An 18,367-nucleotide genomic window follows, 5' to 3' on the forward strand; every position below is an offset into this window, starting at 1 on the left:
ACAAACAGGTTTTACAAATGTCAGTTTGTGCTTTGTGAGACTGTATGCAAACACAGCTGTGCTTTGAGAACATTTGCTATCCTGATGTCATTAGTCTTTGGTCATAAAGTAAAATATTGGACATATTTTGACCTGATGGTGGCACTAGAGAAAAAGTTCAGAGACATCAAAGTCATATACATTCACCCTCTAGGTACCATGGATATTTGTACAAAATTGCATGGCAATCCATCCATTAGGTGTCAAGCTATTTCAGTCTGGACCAAAGTGGTGGACCGACATATACCCATCATGGGAAAACCAGATTTTAGTAAACAATATGGTAGCAGAATCACGAATACTTATCTAAGACCACATACATTTATTTAACCAGATCAAATGTTATCATTTGAATAAAGGGTTAGCACATTGAATGCAGCAACTACTGTATGAAAGAAGCAAATGGGGTGCAAGCTTCATACAAATCACAAATTATTTTGTAGAGAAGTCTGGTGTTTTATTAACAGGCCAGTCTTACCTGAAAGCTCAGCAGTCAGTGTGTCTGTGTCTCCGTACTCAAACTCTAGGTTGGGTGACTCCATGGAGCTCTGTGAAGAATAAAACACACATTAGCATATATACATTATAGTATGACACTGATCTCAGCTAAAATCACAGATGTCCTGACACCCACATAATACCGCAGGCTATTCCCATTTAGCAACACCTACAACTAACCTGTACTCCACTTGTGTTCACAACTCCAACTAGCGCCCACGCACACTCTTCAGGCACGTTCACAGTTTTGATTGGCTGCTGAATATCCCCGGCAGTGTTGATTAGTCATTTACATGACTTTTTTTCTCAGATCTCGCAATTACAGATGCTCTCTACTGGCACACACGGCTACTGCCTGATCAGGCTGATTAAACAATTGAAGTACGCTCTCCCTAACAATGATCCAGATACTCAGGTAGAGCAATAAACTGCAGCAAGGAAGGAGTGAGGAAAGAGAGGGCGCAGGATTCAACATGGCACCTTATTTCAGAGCAGATTAGCTCCTGTATGCAGTCGAGGGTCTCTCTTGACTGACTTTAGCCTCACCCTGTGATTAGCACGAGACACACTGCACACATTAAGTCTCTAGGAACACACTCACCAGCTACCTGCAGTCACACAAATGTTTCCTGCAACCTTGTACATCATACAATATCAACTATTAAAACACACGCATACACACACTTGTTTCACTATCTTTGTGGGGACCCGTCATTGACATAATGCATTCCCTAGCACCTTACCCTAACCATAACCTAATTCTAACCCTAAAACCAAGTTTTAACCCTCAAACAGCCCTTTAACCTTGTGGGGTCCAGCATTTTGGGCCCCACAAGGCTGTGCTGACCCCACAAGTATACTGTATTCCCCGGTTTTTGGACCCCACGAATATAGTAACACACACACACACACACACACACACACACACACGAAAGGCAGACATGCTCACAGAGGCTCTCAACATTGTGAAAGGAATTCTTCCCTCCAAAATAGAGAAGCATATCATGATATGAAGAACCGTGGCAGTGTATCCTGCTTATGATTAACACCTGGGACAAATAGAAGCATAACAGAAGTAAGAGCATTAGCCTAGTAACTGGAAAATTCTTGGTTTTTATCTCTTTTTCTTTTGGGTAGATAGAGGATGATTAATTGCCCTACAGTGACTGTTAAAGATTAATTTTATGTTAATGAGAGTAATAATAAAAAGATTCCTCCTCGCAGCAGTAGAAGGCTCCAAGCTACGAGTGTTAGATGTGTTTAACCCTGTGAAAAGTGCCCCAGGGCCAGGACTGTAAACAAGGATGTGCTCTGAGTCAGCTATCCTAGTTAAACAACTCTGTGTGCTGTCATGTAACTATCTCCTATAAATACCTGCTGCAACCAAGTCAGCATGAACTGAAATATACAGGACGTCAGCAGGCAGTTTGTTTATGACGGCGAGCCAAAGCAATTAGATTCGATGTCATTGTTGCATTTGTAAACCAGGAAATGAGAACCACTTGGGAGCGCAGATGATTTACCAAAATTACCCACAACTCTGAGTGCGAGTGAAGGAAGACAGTGGATGTTTGTGACCAGATGCTGCCTCACTTTTACAATCTTAAAATCAAGTGGCATTTTATTTTGGAGGCATTCAACTTGAAATATTTTGTTTTTGGACACTATTTCTCCACCTTTAAAATTCCAGTGCATTTAGAAGATAGAAGTATAGGCTGGTCTTGCGGTTAAAGCAAATTCAGCCCTTTAGCTTACTACACTACACATACATATCACACTTATGTTGTTTATGGCTTGTATACAGTAAAACTGCTTATTATTGATCCAGCTGCAAGAGGCCATTCAGGGACACCATTCTCAGTACCAGATAGAATTATGTTGAAATCATTTGTCCATTTAGTGCATTATAATCATTGTAATTAACTTTTATCAACTGCCACTGTGCCTTTATATGGAAAACAACCTCAGATCCTGTATACAATAGCAATTACAGCCTTAGTTGTGTGATTTAATCTGTGCTGCAGGCAGCTATTCCAACACCAATATTCATCCACTGCTGCCACTGCACAATCCCTCCCATTCATCCCGCTGTCTAATGGTTCAGTCTGTTAACAAATAGGGCTGAGACCAGTGATTATTTTCATTATTGAATAATGTGTTGATTTTTTTGATTAATTTCTTTGTTCAGTCTATTAAATGGCAATTGGGCAATTTGTGAAAAATGCCCATCACAATTTCCCAGAGCCCAAGGGGACGGCTTCAAATTTCTTGTTTTGTCCAACCAACAGACCATCAAACTTGCACACAGCTCTTATCCATAATACCATTATTTTTCATTCATCTTCAACCTAAACAAAATAACAAACAATGACGACATTTTCAGCGTGACAAAATAACCCTGGTGATGTCATTAGGGTTACCTCGACTTCGACTTAAAATCTATAACAGTCTATTACAAACTGGGTGTGTGGAGTTTGAAGGACATGGGCATTTAGCAGACCAGGAGGGTCTAATGAAAAGAAGCTAATGGTTGCATTATGGGAAATGTAGGATTTAGCATTTTTTTTTAAGCTTGACCTATACTACAAACTAATAGTTATGATAGCTCAACTGAATTGCTTGACCCTTTAACTCTTCATATTATTGTCTCCGCCATGGAGGTTTTCAGTTTGATTTGTTTCTTGCTCCAAGTGCCCTTCTAGTTCTAAAAGTAATCCTGTTTTTGGATGAATTGATTATCCATTTATTCTTTTATGTGTCAGATAATTGGAAAAATTCCCCATCACAATTTGTCAGAGTTGATGTCTTGAAATTGTGCAACTAACCGATCACAACCCAAAAGATATTCAATTTGCAACTTAAAGAAACATTGAAAAGCAGCAAATTCTCACATTTGAAACAACCAATTTTTGTTCGATAAATTACTTAAACATTGACTTAAACACGATAACACGGTTATCACTGTCATCAATTACTATTACGTTAGTTGATCAATAGAAACAAGCAGCCTCATCCACCATCCATCTGGTGTCACCCAGGGACAAGCAGCGCAGAGGGTCTACACTTGTTCCTGAAACCGAAGTGTCCGCCCCACAGTCTCTCCTCTCAGCCACCAGCTGATAACGAGCCGTCCTCGTTCCAAACTGGCACCGCTTCTGTGCTCCCACACTCTCTGCGCCACATCAGTGTGCAAACACTGGGCACAATGTCAAGGCAGGCCACCCCCACTCCTACCAACATATGCCACATAGAGAAGAGACGACTGCTCTACCCAGCACAAATGACGGACAATTTACATACATGAATGAATCAGATTTGAGGTTAACTAAACAGACAGACACAGGAGCCCAGTTCCAGTGCAGCGGCCAGGGAGCATCAGCATCAACACAACATTGACGTGAAGTGCTTTTAACGTCCATGTCATTCACCCCCCCACACCATCACCAACCCCCCGGTCCCAGAATCCAACGGCTGTGAGATGAATATGCTCTAATTCCCTCAAAACCATTCAATCTGCTCATTCTCAAACAAACGCACGTCAGGGGTGAGTGGATTTTTGGCCTGGAAGACAGCTTTGATTGCTTAACTTCTGAGCAACCCAGCAATAAAAACATCTTTTTCTAATTTTTTCATGAGGGAATGAATTATAGCTGCATAGCACTAAAAGGAGGCATCGTCAGACTGAACATGAGGCATGCTGCTTTCATGTTGAGAGAAGCAGAGTAGATTTACTGGTCCATACCATATTTCAGAAACACTCTTAAAATCATATCAAATCTGTTGGTAAACTGGTGTGTCTCAGCCTCTATGATTGGATGAAAGAAAATCTTGTCAGGTTGCAGGTCACAATTATTTTCATTCAAGCTAGCATTTTTATTAATTGTATTCAGTTATTTTTTTAAGTAATATGGCAAACATATGATGGTTCAAGCTTCTCAAATGTGAGGATTTGCTGCTTTTCTTTATCATATATGATATTAAATTGGATCTTTTATGTTTGGACTGCTGGTCTGATAAAATGAGCAATAAGTCACTTTGGGCTCTGAGGTAATGGACATTTTTCACAATTTTCCATAATGTCAAGGATAAAATGATTAATTGATGAATCGAGAAAATTATTTAAAGATTAGTTGCTGCACTAAATTCAAGTATAGTAACTGTTTTTAAAGAAAGAAATAATCCTCTTAAAAATATAAGTTAGTATAAATATAATGTCCATCACATTACCAGAAGTCAAGTCTTAAGTTGGTCACTTAATTTACTTGACAGCAAACCCATTTATAATGATATGAAGTGATAACTATTTGCCTTTGTGAAGCCTTAACATGCACATGTTTACTATTAGTAGGCTACTTGACGAATGACTTTAAAGTAGATTTTCAAAATGTATTTGATTTTAGTCAACAAAGCAATAAACTGAAGGACACAAGCCAATGTCAACTATGAAGGATAAGGACATTTTAATTCATGGGATAATTACCACAAGAGAATACAAATTCATACCAATGTTTGGTAGTGGTGGTGTGGTCCTGACAGGAGCAGTCACATTTCACAACCTTCATTCTCCACGTTGGGCACCACTGTAGGATTACTGCTGGGTTATTTATAGGAGCCCGTTGCCAAAATAACACCTCGGTGTCTGTCTGCCTGCCAGCCAAGACATGGACTCACCGCATGGAAAGGACATTCAGCTGGTCTGAAAGCTCCCCAGCAACACACACACACACACACACACACACACACACACACACACACACACACACACACACACACACACACACACACACACACACACACACACACACACACACACACACACACACACACACACACACACACACACACACACACACACACCTCCATATAGGCTACCATAAGCGGTAGCAGCCGACTGTACACAAACGCATCTCCAATTTACCTCCGACTCCTTCTGCTGAACCTTGAACACATCTTTCCCTATCGGCCTCTGTCTGTCGCCGTTATCGTCAAGATTATTAATGATAGGTACCTCCATGTCCTCCGCCTGCATCTTTCTCGGTCGTTAGCTTACTTCCTCCTCCGCGGGTAGTGCATACCGGTCCGGTGGAGAGCTGTGTGTGACTGCACCGCACCGGGAGCTGCACCGGCTCCTCAGCCCAAGTTGAGGATCTCCTCCTCCTCCTGCCTGTTTGGTTCGATGTCCCTATGCGCCCCGAGCGGGCGGGGTTAGAGAGTCAACAGCAGAGAGGAGCATCAGCTGCCCACAATAAAAGTCAAATGAGGTGGTTACCATTCACAGGGTCAGTGCACTAATGCAGAGAGATGGTGGTTAGAGATGCTGAAGAACTAATACACCTCTTATCAAAATAAGAACCTTTACTGGCGGTGCAGTCAAGGTCTGTAAATTAATGTTAAAATTACAAACACTGGATAAACAATGCCTACATGCATTGTTTCCTGTAAATCCCTTTTATTTGTGAAGGCAACTTATGGAGGACTCCGCCATTAACAGTGAAAACAACAGAGTCCATTACAGAATGCAAAGACATTGAATGGCTATTGCTGAAAAAAAGGGGTAAATTAGCTTTTTTACATGTTTTGTAGCTCTTGTAAATTGTAGCCTACATGATGTTTTTCTACCAAGTAGCCCTTTTCTATAGCATACTAATTTTTAGTTGCTAAAACTGGTGTCAAAAAGTCATATTGTGGTCTTAACTCACCTTTGACCAGTTAAGACCACAATGGTTAGTGTTTTTTGTCTTGGGCAGCACAGTTGGCTCCAGATGCCGGTAGAAAAATAATAACCACCAAAATGGATGATGTTTCCCAGCAGCTGTCAAACTGAATTACCAATAACAAGATTTTATCCTTGGTAATACAATGGATAGTGATACAAAGTGTTGTCAGGGGTCCAGATCAGTATATGTGTCTGCCTCCTAATTTCTGTGGCCCACACCCACCACCCCCACTTCACCTCCTGTCACCCTCAGTTCAGAGGAGCAAGTGAATTATTGATATATGGAGGTGGGGGTCGGTGTGGAGGTTGCCAAACACTCCTACCTACCAACACACACAAACCCCTTACTGTGAAAAACACTTAAGATGACATGATTGGATTGCACTTAACTACTGGCAGAACGTGACCACAAGGGCAGGGCAGCCGGGGACAAGTTCATGATTAAATACAATTAAATTAAAAATGATTCACTGCTGGTTGAATCCATTTAGACTCTCTTTGACCGACTCTAGAAGTCTGACAAAGCTATAAATCCATACTTTGTATAATAATTAAAAAAAGACATCAATAAAGAAGGAAATAGTTGTATTTCATAGATGAAATATTAACTTCAAAGGAGTATTCCAGCGATTTAGTAGTGCACTTTCAAAAAGTTGGTTGTGGTCAAAATCAAAGCAACAGAGGCCAAGATATCATGTCCAAAATTGCTGGATCCTACAATTACCATAATGCCTACAGCTTTTGAACTTCATGCCCCACCCCCGAGTTTCTGACTTCTGTTATAATTAAGTCAAGCCCAAGCTGAAATAACCCTGGTGACATCATCAGGGTTTTTACCGTAGACTTAAGATAGCTCCTCCAGATCTACTGTAGACATTGTACAATTATTTTTCACAGGCTCACATGAGAACATTGAGCTTGTGTATTATTGGTGTATTTTTTTTTTTTTATAATGAGAAAGAAATATTCGCTTAAAATGCGTTTAAAAATCTACCAAGTATTTAAATTGGATCTTGCTTTGAACTAGGAAATCATCCTTTCACAAACTGAAAATACTTTGATTTAAATATCAAAATAAGTTTGTGTCAAACCTTGTTTTAAATGTTGAGCTTTTATTGGTTAAGAAACAGAAACACAGAGAGAATCAGTGCAGTCAATCTTTGAATTATAGTTTGGATTGTTGCAAATTATATCTTCTTCTACTATGTGCCAAACTATCCATTTAATCCTGTTGTGCTGATTTGTGTGTCAAGAATAAATAAAGGATCGCAGCCAGCTGTTGATGTCAGAGATGTCCCTGTCTGATCATGGAGGCTCACATGAGATCACTGTTGCTCTGACAGACCTCAGCAGCTGCACACATGGGCTCCCCTTCCCCCAACACACATTAACACAACTACTCAGAAATCTATACACTATGAAAACAGATTGGAACAACACACATCAAACACCTACATAAGTGGGTGCGTTGAAAAGGAGTCAAATCAAGGAGATGCACACAAAGTGGTTACAATTTCACATCTTTATTCATTAAGATTACAGAATTTAAATTATTGCTCATCTTCTATCATTATCACTTGCAATATTTAAACAGATTTTTTTTTTTTCTTTATTAGACAATTTAAAACATCTTTGAGAATTTTGCCAGTTTGCACTGTATGAGGATTTACAACAATAAATACAGGAGTGGATTCGTCTTTTACCTTCCTATACTTTTAAAAGGTTGTCATATCTGTATATAGTATGTATATACATATATGATGCTGGTGTCCTTCCCCGTCCACCGGTCTGTTGATCAGTTTACAGCTGACAAAACAAAAAATGGTTTCTCCCCCCTAACTCACAGGCTAGGATCCTGAGGCAGCTGTTAATGAAGCAACCATGGCCTACAAAAAAGGATGTGTACCATCACAGAAAGACATTTAGACACACACACGTCATCATGGGCATACACTAGACTAGGTTTATGAGAGGTTCCTATGCACCTTTAAAGTTTTAATTTAGTCAGACTTTAATTTGCTTTTACCAAATTTAAAAGGAATAGTTTGACATTTCGGGAAATGCTGCTTTTTTGACTTTCTTTGAGACTTGCATGAGAAGATCAATCCCACTCTCATGTCCATACGCTAAATATGTAGCTGGGGTTGGCCGCAGGTTAGCTTAGTTTAGCATAAAGACCGGAAGCAGGTGGGAAAACAGCTAAATGTCAAAATATTCCTTAGACATAGACTTTGGTTGGTATCGTATATTATGTAATATTACTCATAATGTCACACAACAAAATTGCATGAATGTATGCATATTTGCATTCTGAATTTGCCAATGTATTAATTCAACTGGTAAACAAAGCTTTTGTGCCATTTAATCTGGAAAATGATCAAATTTATTTTTTTAAAAAGGTACAGTCAATTTTCAGAGCTGGATATTGAGCTGCCGTTTGTATGTTCAAGCATTTGATCTCTCCTGGAGAGTAGAGCTGGCAGCATCTCCCAGCAGGTCAGCAGAGAATCTGATTGGTTCAGGTGCAGAGCCGGTATAGCGCCGGGGTGCACTTGGCTGTCAGGTGAAATGACTGTCAGGATTTTCTAACGTCCTCCGTCAGCTCAGCTGGGGATGAGCTACTGAGGATGACGACTGTGCAGCTCATTATACCGCTAGAATCTAAGCCTTCCAGGTAGGAAAGAAGAAAATGAAATATATCAGGGATAGCACGCCAAGTTTGGAGATCTTTACAAAAGGTGAGAAATCCCTTAACAGGCAAACACACATGCATTTGCAGAGAAGGTAAATGTGCTTCTTGGATAAAAAATAAATAAATTTGATTTTATTTTTTTTTAACCAGAACCCACAGAGATTTGTGAGTACCAAAGAGTTGTGGTGTGTATGGTTAAGTACAGTAAATCTTAACAGCACCATACTTTTCAATGAGGACATGATTGAAGATATCTGTTTAAGTACCGGCCAGGCAGCAACTTGCTGCTCATTTGGTATCTCTGTAAATATTTCTTGTCACAGTATTCAAAGTGAGGGTTTAAGTACATTTATTACAATTATCATTAGAACATTTAAATTGCTTATCTTTATAACATATGTTGGGTTTTTTTCTTCCCAAACGTGATGATATTAGATGGCGCAGGAGAGAAAAAGATAGAAAAATCTTAAATTTCAATATAAATATCTAAATATACAGTATACTCCTTGTAATGATCTGACAACCTGCCATGCTTCTAATACAGTATAAGTCATTCTTGTTAAAAGGAAAAGACAAAATGAAAAGGTTAGCTCTCACTAGCTTGAAATACGTTTCATTACTTCAACACTGGCGCCATGTGAGCCGCTGGAAGCTGAGAAAGAAGCAGCCAATGAGATGGTTTCACTGTGGCTTTGAGTGACAGGTAAGAAGAACCAGTTACCATCCAGTAATTCTAAGAAGAAAGTTATGACAAACTACAGGCTGATCCGTAGGGACAGAATGCATAAAAAAAGGTTTAAAAACAGACACAACGGTGAATCTCAATGAAACAAGCAAATAAAAGACATGATATGATTGGACCCTGAGATCCCGCCTAACCCCCGCCCACTAGGTCTAGCCCCGCCCTCTCAATATTACACAAGAGAAAAACAAAAACATAATCACACAGGTAGAAAAGAAAAGACAACAACAAAAGGACAGGAAAAAGTGTCCATCGAAATCTTCATTCACACAGATTTGTTTTTTAAATCAGTTTTTTTTTTATATATATAGTATATATCTTTTTTCGCAGCCATAATTTCATACTTAATAGTTAAACAATAAAAGATCTGGCAATGGGAAAGGAGGATGGAGGATTTACATTTAACTTGACAAACAAATTAGCGTCTAAAGAGAAAGAGATAATGGCGGTAAAATGACGAGCGGAAGTAAAACATCTTCCAAGAGAAGATGTCGGGGAGCTAGCTAATGGCGAATGGCGAGTGGCAGGAGCAGCTCCACAGAGTTAGAGTTAATGTTATCATTATTGTTGTAGAATGTGAATAAATAAAACGGCTGCTATTAGCCAAGGGATAGTCACACCCCTACGCCCCCTCTTCCCCCTCAGGCTCAGTCAGAGTCCCCAAAAAAAAAAATATATATATATATATAAAGCAGGTGTGTTGACTGTTCTGTCCATCCTTCCTTCCTTCCTTCTGTCTCCTTCTCCCTCTATGCGTCCATGCCATTCTGGGAGTATTTGTATTTCTTCAGGCCAACCCTGACACTGGTTTAATACCTTAAGGAGAAAAACAGAAAGAACGCAAGTTAGGATGATGCTTTCTGTAAATAAAAGAAAACCTGAAAAACAAATCCTAACCCTATACATGCAGGACTCAAATGTTAGTTTCTTTCTTTACACGATTATCTCTTGAACCACCAACAGGCCTGTCAAAATAAGAAGAAAATAAGAATGCATTTCCATACCTATAGTAGTTTGGCTTAAAGGGGCCGTTCTTGTTCAAGCCCAGATATTTGGCCTGCTCATCACTCAGCTCTGTAAGATGTGCGTCAAATGTAGGAAGATGTAGGCTGGCCACATACTCATCTAGAGGGCAAGAGAGAGAGAGGAGAAACATGTTAACATTCATCAGGCGTCTCTGTGGTTGATTAATCATTCAAATGAGAAAAAGACAGAGGGAGCCTCTAGGATTTACCATCTCTCAATCGCTTTCTTCCTCTTTGTGCTGAACTGCTTTCCTCTCCTCATCCGTCTTTGTGTCTACTTCCTATCTTTCCTCATCTCAGCCCTTCCTTTCAATGATTCCTTCTTTCTCTCCATAATCTCTCTGTCAGTGGTGCAGCAGTCACTGACAGGGTGACCTACATTTGGCTCCCTGTTTTTCTTTACTGTGCATTTGTTCAGCGCTCACCCACCGAGGGAAAGCTAAGAGATGTGACGGGCAACGCTGCAGACATGCTGTGGGCTGTATGCACGCACACAACTCATTCAACTGTGAATGATAAGCTATCAGGGAGACAACTCTGGACTCAACAGATGAGACCGACTGTGTTGTCTATAGAGATTGATGCCAAATGCCTGCAGCCTATCCGATGGGGCAAACACAAACTCTCTGTAATCACTTCCTGCTTGGTGGCCACTTAAGTACCAAACAAGGTTATTTTGTATCTCCCTGTCCTCATACCTCGCTGTGTTTGTGTTCTCCAAAAGGCTTTCATACTTCTGTTTTGTGTGTTTTTGTATTCATGCATTCAGCAGTTTTATTCCCTCAACAAATTCTGAACTGACAAATCTTACCCATCTTCTTGGGCAGCAGGTAAACATCCTGTTTGTAGCGTCCCTCTGGGGCATTGTACAGCTCTATCAGAGCCAGCGCCTGGGCAGAGACACACAACAATGTTTTGCCTCAAACTCTTTATAAGTAATAAACAGAAACAAAGTGAGAGCAATGCAGAACGTGTAAAATAAAAACCTAATCATGTACAACAATGTAATTGAGACAGAAACTGATCCGCCGTTTTACCTGGGTGGTGGCGGTGATGGAGAGCACGAAGGTCGGCACAGTGGAACAGCTGAGGTTCAGCAGACGACCCTGTAGAGGAAGACGAAGCAATGCAATGTTCAGAGTACACAGGACAAGGGAACAAAGTGTCAGGATGTGCAGACTGGGTGAGATGATGTATGTGTTAGAAAAAAAGAAATCTATTTCAGCTCCTGTACAAATATTTTCAAGAACGTTGCTTTTTGAAATCTTTTCTGCCACTGTTTGTTTTCTCTTGTCTTCATTCTGACAGTTACTGCTGTGCAACTTCTATTTACAAAGATTATGTTTTGTCCAAAATACTAAACTGTTGCTGCTGTCTGAGATGCTGCTTTGCAGTGAGTGAATGTGAGATCCCAAGTGTTGCAGAAAATGAGGTAGTTAGTATGTGAAACTGAAACACTGCAGCTTGGAGGGAAGTGGGAACAGAGAAAGGTTGTATTGTTGTTCCAAGATGAAAAGCAGAATGAAAACTGCAAATATTACATTACATGTCATTTAGCTGACGTTTTTATCCGAAGCGATTTACAATTGCTACATATGTCAGAGGCTGCATGCCTCTGGAGCAACTATGGGTGCTCAGGGACACATTGGTTGATGTATCGCAGTGGGAATTGAACCCAGATCTCCCACACCAAAGGCATGTGTCGATTCCACTGCACCATCACTCACCACCCCACCAAATAAGGTTTTAATGTTCAGTGCATGACTCGTCACAACCCAAACTTTTAAATCCCGCTCTGTTAAGATGATGTGTGTTTTTCATTTTGATTGCAGCTTTAGTTTCGTTATTTTCTCTCTCTCTCTCTCTCTCTCTCTCTCTCTCTCTCTCTCTCTCTCTCTCTCTCTCTCTCTCTCTCTCTCTCTCTCTCTCTCTCTCTCTCTCTCTCTCTCTCTCTCTCTCTCTCTCTCTCTCTCTCTCTCTCTCTCTCTCTCTCGCCATCTTTTTGGAACACAACTCTATTTTGGAAGAGAACTGTTGGAACAAAGAGGCAGGATGTGGTTGAAACCTGCTGGAGATCAAACAGCAGCCCTGACAGACTGCTCTCATTCTGTCACGGATTGTAACAAACACACACACACACACACACACACACATAGTCTTAACCTGCAGTGTGCATATGCAGGGTTGTGTGTGTGTGTGTGTGTGTGTGTGTGTGTGTGTGTGTGTGTGTGTGTGTGTGTGTGTGTGTGTGTGTGTGTGTGTGTGTGTGTGTGTGTGTGTCGAAGTGTGTACCTCAGCCAGCAGCACTATCCTCTTGCCATCCGGCCAGATGACGTGGTCCACCTGAGAGCGCACTCTCTCCCAGGTCAGTTCAGGAGTCCGCAGGCTTGCCTACAGAACGAGCACAACATCACGAGCAATCATTTGTTTTTGCTTATTTCTGTTGGGCTGAGCTGTTACACACATATCATCACGAGCCAGAAGTTGACTCATTGTCACAACATCCTCTCATGTCTGAACTAATTCCTTGACTGTGGTCATCTTATATATAAAAAAAAAATAAATTCCATTCCGCTATTTTTTCTATTCCTAGCACTTCTGTCTCACTGTTGTATGGTCAGGAGAAAACAGTGCACCGTGACCCTTATCTTTGTGCTCTATATTATTGTTGCTATTTATTTCTGTGATTTTATTGTACAGTCAATGCAAGACACTCTGCATTAGCACATGAGTAATAAAAAACCGTAATGTCTTGTTTACTTCAGAACTAAGCTGTTCTAACAATGACATAAAAGCAGTGGGGTCATAACCTTTATTACGGCATTGTAAAGTAGTAAAATATGTTAATACCTAACTGATTTATCAGCTACACTGCCCAGAGGGGTAAAACTGTGTTTTAGACTCATTGTTATGGTTTGATGGCTTGTTTCTGTATCGCCGATTCTTGATTGTTGTTTTAATCTTCATGTCTCCTGGTTTGTTATTCGCTATTATTTTTGTTACTTCACGAGTTAACACAAGCTGGTAACTGACCACATCGATCTCTGTGTTGGAGTGTCCCATGTTGCAGACAATGCAGCCGTTCTTCATGCGGTCGAGGTATTCTCTCACCACCACATTCTTATTGCCTGATGGAGGGAGAGAGAGAAGAGAAAGAAATATGGAGACAAATGCACAAAGAGCAAGAGGTTAAAACAGTAAGAAAGCAAAAATGTGAAATCAGATTGACACAAAGAAGAGCGAGAGTAGAGTGTTAAGACGCCTACACATGATACGCGATTTGCTCACTGCGCACCGTTAGGTAGGGCGCAGAGCAAAGCTGAGAGAGCAAAGCACAGCGCAGGTATTCGTCATCAAGGGTGGCAAGGAAGCTATTTCCCATTGCTAGGTAACGACATGCTGTTATCTCATTGGTTGCGCTTTCGAAAGGTCAGCAGCAAATCCGAGATTAGCATTGTTAATTATGTTTGAAAATGTGATTTAGTTTGAGTGCTCCACCTGTCTGCGTAGTGCATCTTTAACAAAATGAGGTAAAGTTACATTTTTGTAAGATGGTATCATGCTGAGGGATGACTTGAATTTAGCTGAAAAGGATATGAAGATATTAACCCTTTCATGATTTATCAGCAGATATTCACAAAAAACTTTTTTTAACTTTGCAGCAAGGGCTCCAATGCCCTTAATGGAGCTACCAGTACATGGCCTTATTAGGGATGTCCAGATCCGATCACGTGATCGGAAATCGGGCCCGATCACGTGGTTTCAGACTCGATCGGAATCGGACGTTACCTCCCGATCAGGACTTGGATATATATGTATATATATTCTCATTATTTTTTAACACATCTATAGTTATGTGGTGGCACAGAGTTAGACACTTTTGACTCCACACAGAAACAGCAACGCATGCGGCATGACATCACTTTGTTGCAGAGACGCTATTGGTTAAATGCCGGCAAAGTAGAATGCGGAAGCAGCTTGAAGCGGAAAGCGCGAGTATGTCTGCGGTCTGGAGGTATTATAAAGTTGATGACAACAACATTGCCATAGCAAACTGTGAGATATGTAACAGAAGTGCTCTGTTTGTTAACAGAGTTGTTGAATGTTAAAAAAAGGCGATTTAAATAAAAAATAAGGAACATCCTGGATCTGTTTTTTCACTCTTCTTTATTCTTTTTTTTATATATTATAGAAGTATCGGATCGGGACTCGGTATCGGTAGATACTCAAAATCAAATGACTCAGACTCGAGGGCAAAAAAACCTGATCGGGACATCCCTAGACTTGTTTTATTTATTTTACACCACTTTGCAAAATCTTACACAAATGCCATGCGCCTCCTTTTACATTATTATCCTCTTATTCGTTTTTTTGTTCAATTGCAGTCACCCTTAAGAGAGCCCTCTGCTTCAGGCCTGCCAGCAACATTAGGTAATGAAGCAGAGAGACAAGTAATTCTCTGCTCCAATTAAGCGTTCAGGACAACTCCCGGGCTGCTGAGCCGAGAAGTTGATTAATGACTGGTAGACGCTGAATGAACGAACACTGACTGAATTGCATGTTCCTTAAACATTTTCAACTTCGCCTGCCAAACATGAATGAGAGATCGTTTCTCATGGAGACAGAGAAAATACAGAGAGAGACAGTGGCTGAACCAACCTGTGCAGGTGATGACGATGTCCACTTGTCTGATGACTTCATTCAGTTTCACCAGCCTGAAGCCGTCCATGCTGTGATTGGGGGAAACAGAACAAAGAACATAAGACTAACACAATGCCAACCCTGGCAGTGAGGCATGATTTGCTCAACAAGCCGAGTCTTACCAGGCCTGCAGGGCACAGATTGGGTCGATCTCTGTGACGTAGACGATGGAGCCCATTGCTTTGAGAGCAGCACAGCAGCCTTTTCCCACCTGAGGATGATAGACATGAAATATTATTATACAGTAGAACGGTAGGTTTCAACCATTTGTCCATAATTGTTTAGCCGTTGTGACCTCCCTGCTTGCTTTGCTAGTTTTAAAGCACTCTCAATCACAGCAGCAGCAGGTGGTGTTCTGCTGGTCTCTTACTGGTTATTTGTTTATTTTAGCATGTGTTTTATCTTCCCTTATAAAACACAAATTATATATTGTTTTTCGAATTAGATGAATTATTCCAATATTTCCCACATAGCCCCTCATAACTGAAAAAGTACCCCCTGGGAAACAGGTACCCCTGGTTAGGAATCACTGCTTTAGAGAATACTTGCCATAGCAAATCAACTACAAGTGGTTTAAGGTTTAATTTTATTTTTTATATTTGGACAAGGAATAGGATAGCAAACCACGTGCCCTCATTTATAATGAACATTTGATCAAAATATGGTACGCAAGTAAGTTCTAACAAAAGATGGCAACAGCAGCTAGCTTCCGCTATAGTCAGTGAGGATTTTCTACATGTGACTGGTTATATTAATACAGTTGTTTCAAGACAACCTTTTTGTATTTGCTTTGGTGCCTTAAAAAGGGGGGAAATGATCATCTTACTTGTCTTCTAACCTACGTCCCTCCATTTTCACAAGTGGATTTATTTTAGCTTTAATGGGATTTCACCTGACTTGTATTTCACTTATTAGGTCTTTGTGTACAAACCTGAATTAAAATGTGGGCCTTACCTCTCCGTATCCGCACACCACCACCTGTTTGCCTCCAAACATGACATCAGTGGTCCTCTTCAGGCTGAGGACAGAAACACAATTATTTCAGGTGGGTGGAATTGCCCTGCAACATTAAATGCTCAAACAACAATCATGTTTGGTTTTGTAATCCCTTATGAGGTTAAACAGGAGACCGTTTCATACCCGTCTAAGATGGACTCCCTGCAGCAGTAGAGGTTGTCAAACTTCTGCTTAGTCACAGAGTCGTTGACGTTCATGGCTGGAACACACAGCTTTCCTGCCTTGGACAGCTGGTACAACCTACACATACACACACACACACACACACACACACACACACACACACACACACACACACACACACACACACACACACGTTAAAATGTGAGATAGGCTCAGTGACAAATACAATACAACAAAATACATAATTGTTAATGTTAAGTGTTCAGTTTGGAATCACCAGTCATATATCAAGGAAAGACTTAGTTTCATCATACAATAATTTGTTATTATTTATAACTAAAAAATATACAAATATTAAACTGTTCTACTTAACATTCTACCCTTACAATATATACACAGCAATGCCTTAATTGTGTAGTCACAGTACACTGTTAATGGTGGTGAGATTTTCACCACTAGATGGCGATGTTACCGCACCAGAAACTATAGAAACTCTGTGTGTGTGTGTGTGTGTGTGTGTGTGTGTGTGTGGTTTGTGACAGGATAGCAACAAAGTTAATAAATTAATAATTTTGTGTACGAATAAAATGTTGACCATGTAATCACACCCTGGGTCAAGATCAGGTGCTGACCGTTGCTCTCACACTTCCACTGTCTACTTTCCAGTAAAGCAGAAAAGTGGCCACAAATACTTATATAGCTACTTTCGTTAGGCGTGTGTGTGTGTGTGTGTGTGTGTGTGTGTGTGTGTGTGTGTGTTTGTGTGTGTGCGTGTGTCTTGTATTCTCTCGTTCAAAATACAGAGAAGTGGTTTTAACTGAGGCAACGTAATATTTTACCAACAACATTGCTTAAGACAACTACAAAGGCAAGAGAGGATGAGAGTTGTGAGTCCCACCTGTGCACACCGGTAACACTCTCCTCTACAATGCCCTTAATCTTCTTGAACATGTTGGGGTATTTTTTATAGATCCAGTGAGTCAGGTCTCCACCATCATCCAAGATCTGACAGACAATCAGAGACGAAGATGAGCAGAGTGGGGAGAGAGAGCGAGAGAGAAAAAAAAAAAAAAACTTTCTTAATACCTGAAATTGACTCTTAAACTTGCAGATTATTTGCAGGGTCAGTTAACAAATTTTAGTATATACTATATATTAGTATAATTGAGTCAAGTGTTTTATCTTAAACAAGGAAGGAAGGAAATCGGTGTAACCACATCTATATCTAAGTCCATGAAAACATTTTAATAACTTATTTCTGCAGTTCTGTCCTGCATGTCTAACAAATGTTACGGTTGAAAAAAAATGCACATTTTATTTTGTAAAATACCTATTATCCTTCCTGTAATCCTACCCAGTGTAAAAACAGATTCATTGTATTTAAAAATATCTAGTTGTCTGGTGAAAACAGCAGCACAGCCAAAAGGCACTTTAGGATGGGAATAAAAAGAAAAGATGATTAGGTAAGCTTTATTTAGAATGGAGGTGTGCTACCATGTTGGGTTGCCAGCCTTCCACGTTGACACAGCGATCGATGCACCACCAGAAGTCGTCCTCTGACTCACCCTTCCATGCAAACACACTGAAACCTAGAAAGAGACAGGAAGCATGTTACACATAGACAGAAAGATTTTATGAAATGAAAGACAAAGAAGAAAAGGGCAGACAAACTTCCAGTCTCACCTCCCTCTGCCAGGGCAGCTGCCACTTCATTCTGGGTGGAGTAGATGTTGCAGGCTGCCCATCTGCACTGAGCCCCCAAAGCTGACAGAGTCTCCATCAGCACCTGAGGAGAAGAGGGTCAATTTGGACTT

At 40.5% G+C, this 18,367-nt stretch overlaps 2 protein-coding genes across 8 annotated transcripts in view; both read right to left on the reverse strand.

Annotated features, from left to right (window-relative positions):
• strip2 (striatin interacting protein 2) overlaps positions 1–5,777 on the reverse strand; it is a 30,972-nt gene extending 25,195 nt beyond the window's left edge. Inside the window, exons 1-2 of one of the 3 annotated variants that reach the window (XM_031284855.2) lie at positions 5,456–5,777; positions 518–587 (exon numbers count right to left, since the gene is read on the reverse strand). In XM_031284855.2, the coding sequence (XP_031140715.1) occupies positions 518–587; positions 5,456–5,566 (181 nt within the window). In that variant the 5' untranslated portion in view covers positions 5,567–5,777. The remainder of the gene's footprint in view (positions 1–517; positions 588–5,455) is intronic. The other 2 variants (XM_031284857.2, XM_031284856.2) reach the window with 2 other exon arrangements.
• Positions 5,778–10,476: 4,699 nt separating this feature from the next.
• The window catches only part of ahcyl2b (adenosylhomocysteinase like 2b), a 46,363-nt gene continuing 38,472 nt past the window's right edge, over positions 10,477–18,367 (reverse strand). For all 5 annotated transcript variants that reach the window (XM_031284696.2, XM_035996034.1, XM_035996037.1 and 2 more), the window contains exons 5-17: positions 18,237–18,339; positions 18,048–18,142; positions 17,452–17,558; positions 16,554–16,670; positions 16,368–16,431; positions 15,536–15,624; positions 15,372–15,442; positions 13,746–13,840; positions 13,005–13,103; positions 11,750–11,818; positions 11,524–11,602; positions 10,692–10,812; positions 10,477–10,503 (exon numbers count right to left, since the gene is read on the reverse strand). In XM_031284696.2, the coding sequence (XP_031140556.1) occupies positions 10,497–10,503; positions 10,692–10,812; positions 11,524–11,602; positions 11,750–11,818; positions 13,005–13,103; positions 13,746–13,840; positions 15,372–15,442; positions 15,536–15,624; positions 16,368–16,431; positions 16,554–16,670; positions 17,452–17,558; positions 18,048–18,142; positions 18,237–18,339 (1,116 nt within the window). In that variant the 3' untranslated portion in view covers positions 10,477–10,496. The remainder of the gene's footprint in view (positions 10,504–10,691; positions 10,813–11,523; positions 11,603–11,749; positions 11,819–13,004; positions 13,104–13,745; positions 13,841–15,371; positions 15,443–15,535; positions 15,625–16,367; positions 16,432–16,553; positions 16,671–17,451; positions 17,559–18,047; positions 18,143–18,236; positions 18,340–18,367) is intronic.

This window comes from Sander lucioperca, chromosome 20 (assembly GCF_008315115.2).
Source record: "Sander lucioperca isolate FBNREF2018 chromosome 20, SLUC_FBN_1.2, whole genome shotgun sequence".
Lineage (NCBI taxonomy): Eukaryota > Metazoa > Chordata > Actinopteri > Perciformes > Percidae > Sander > Sander lucioperca.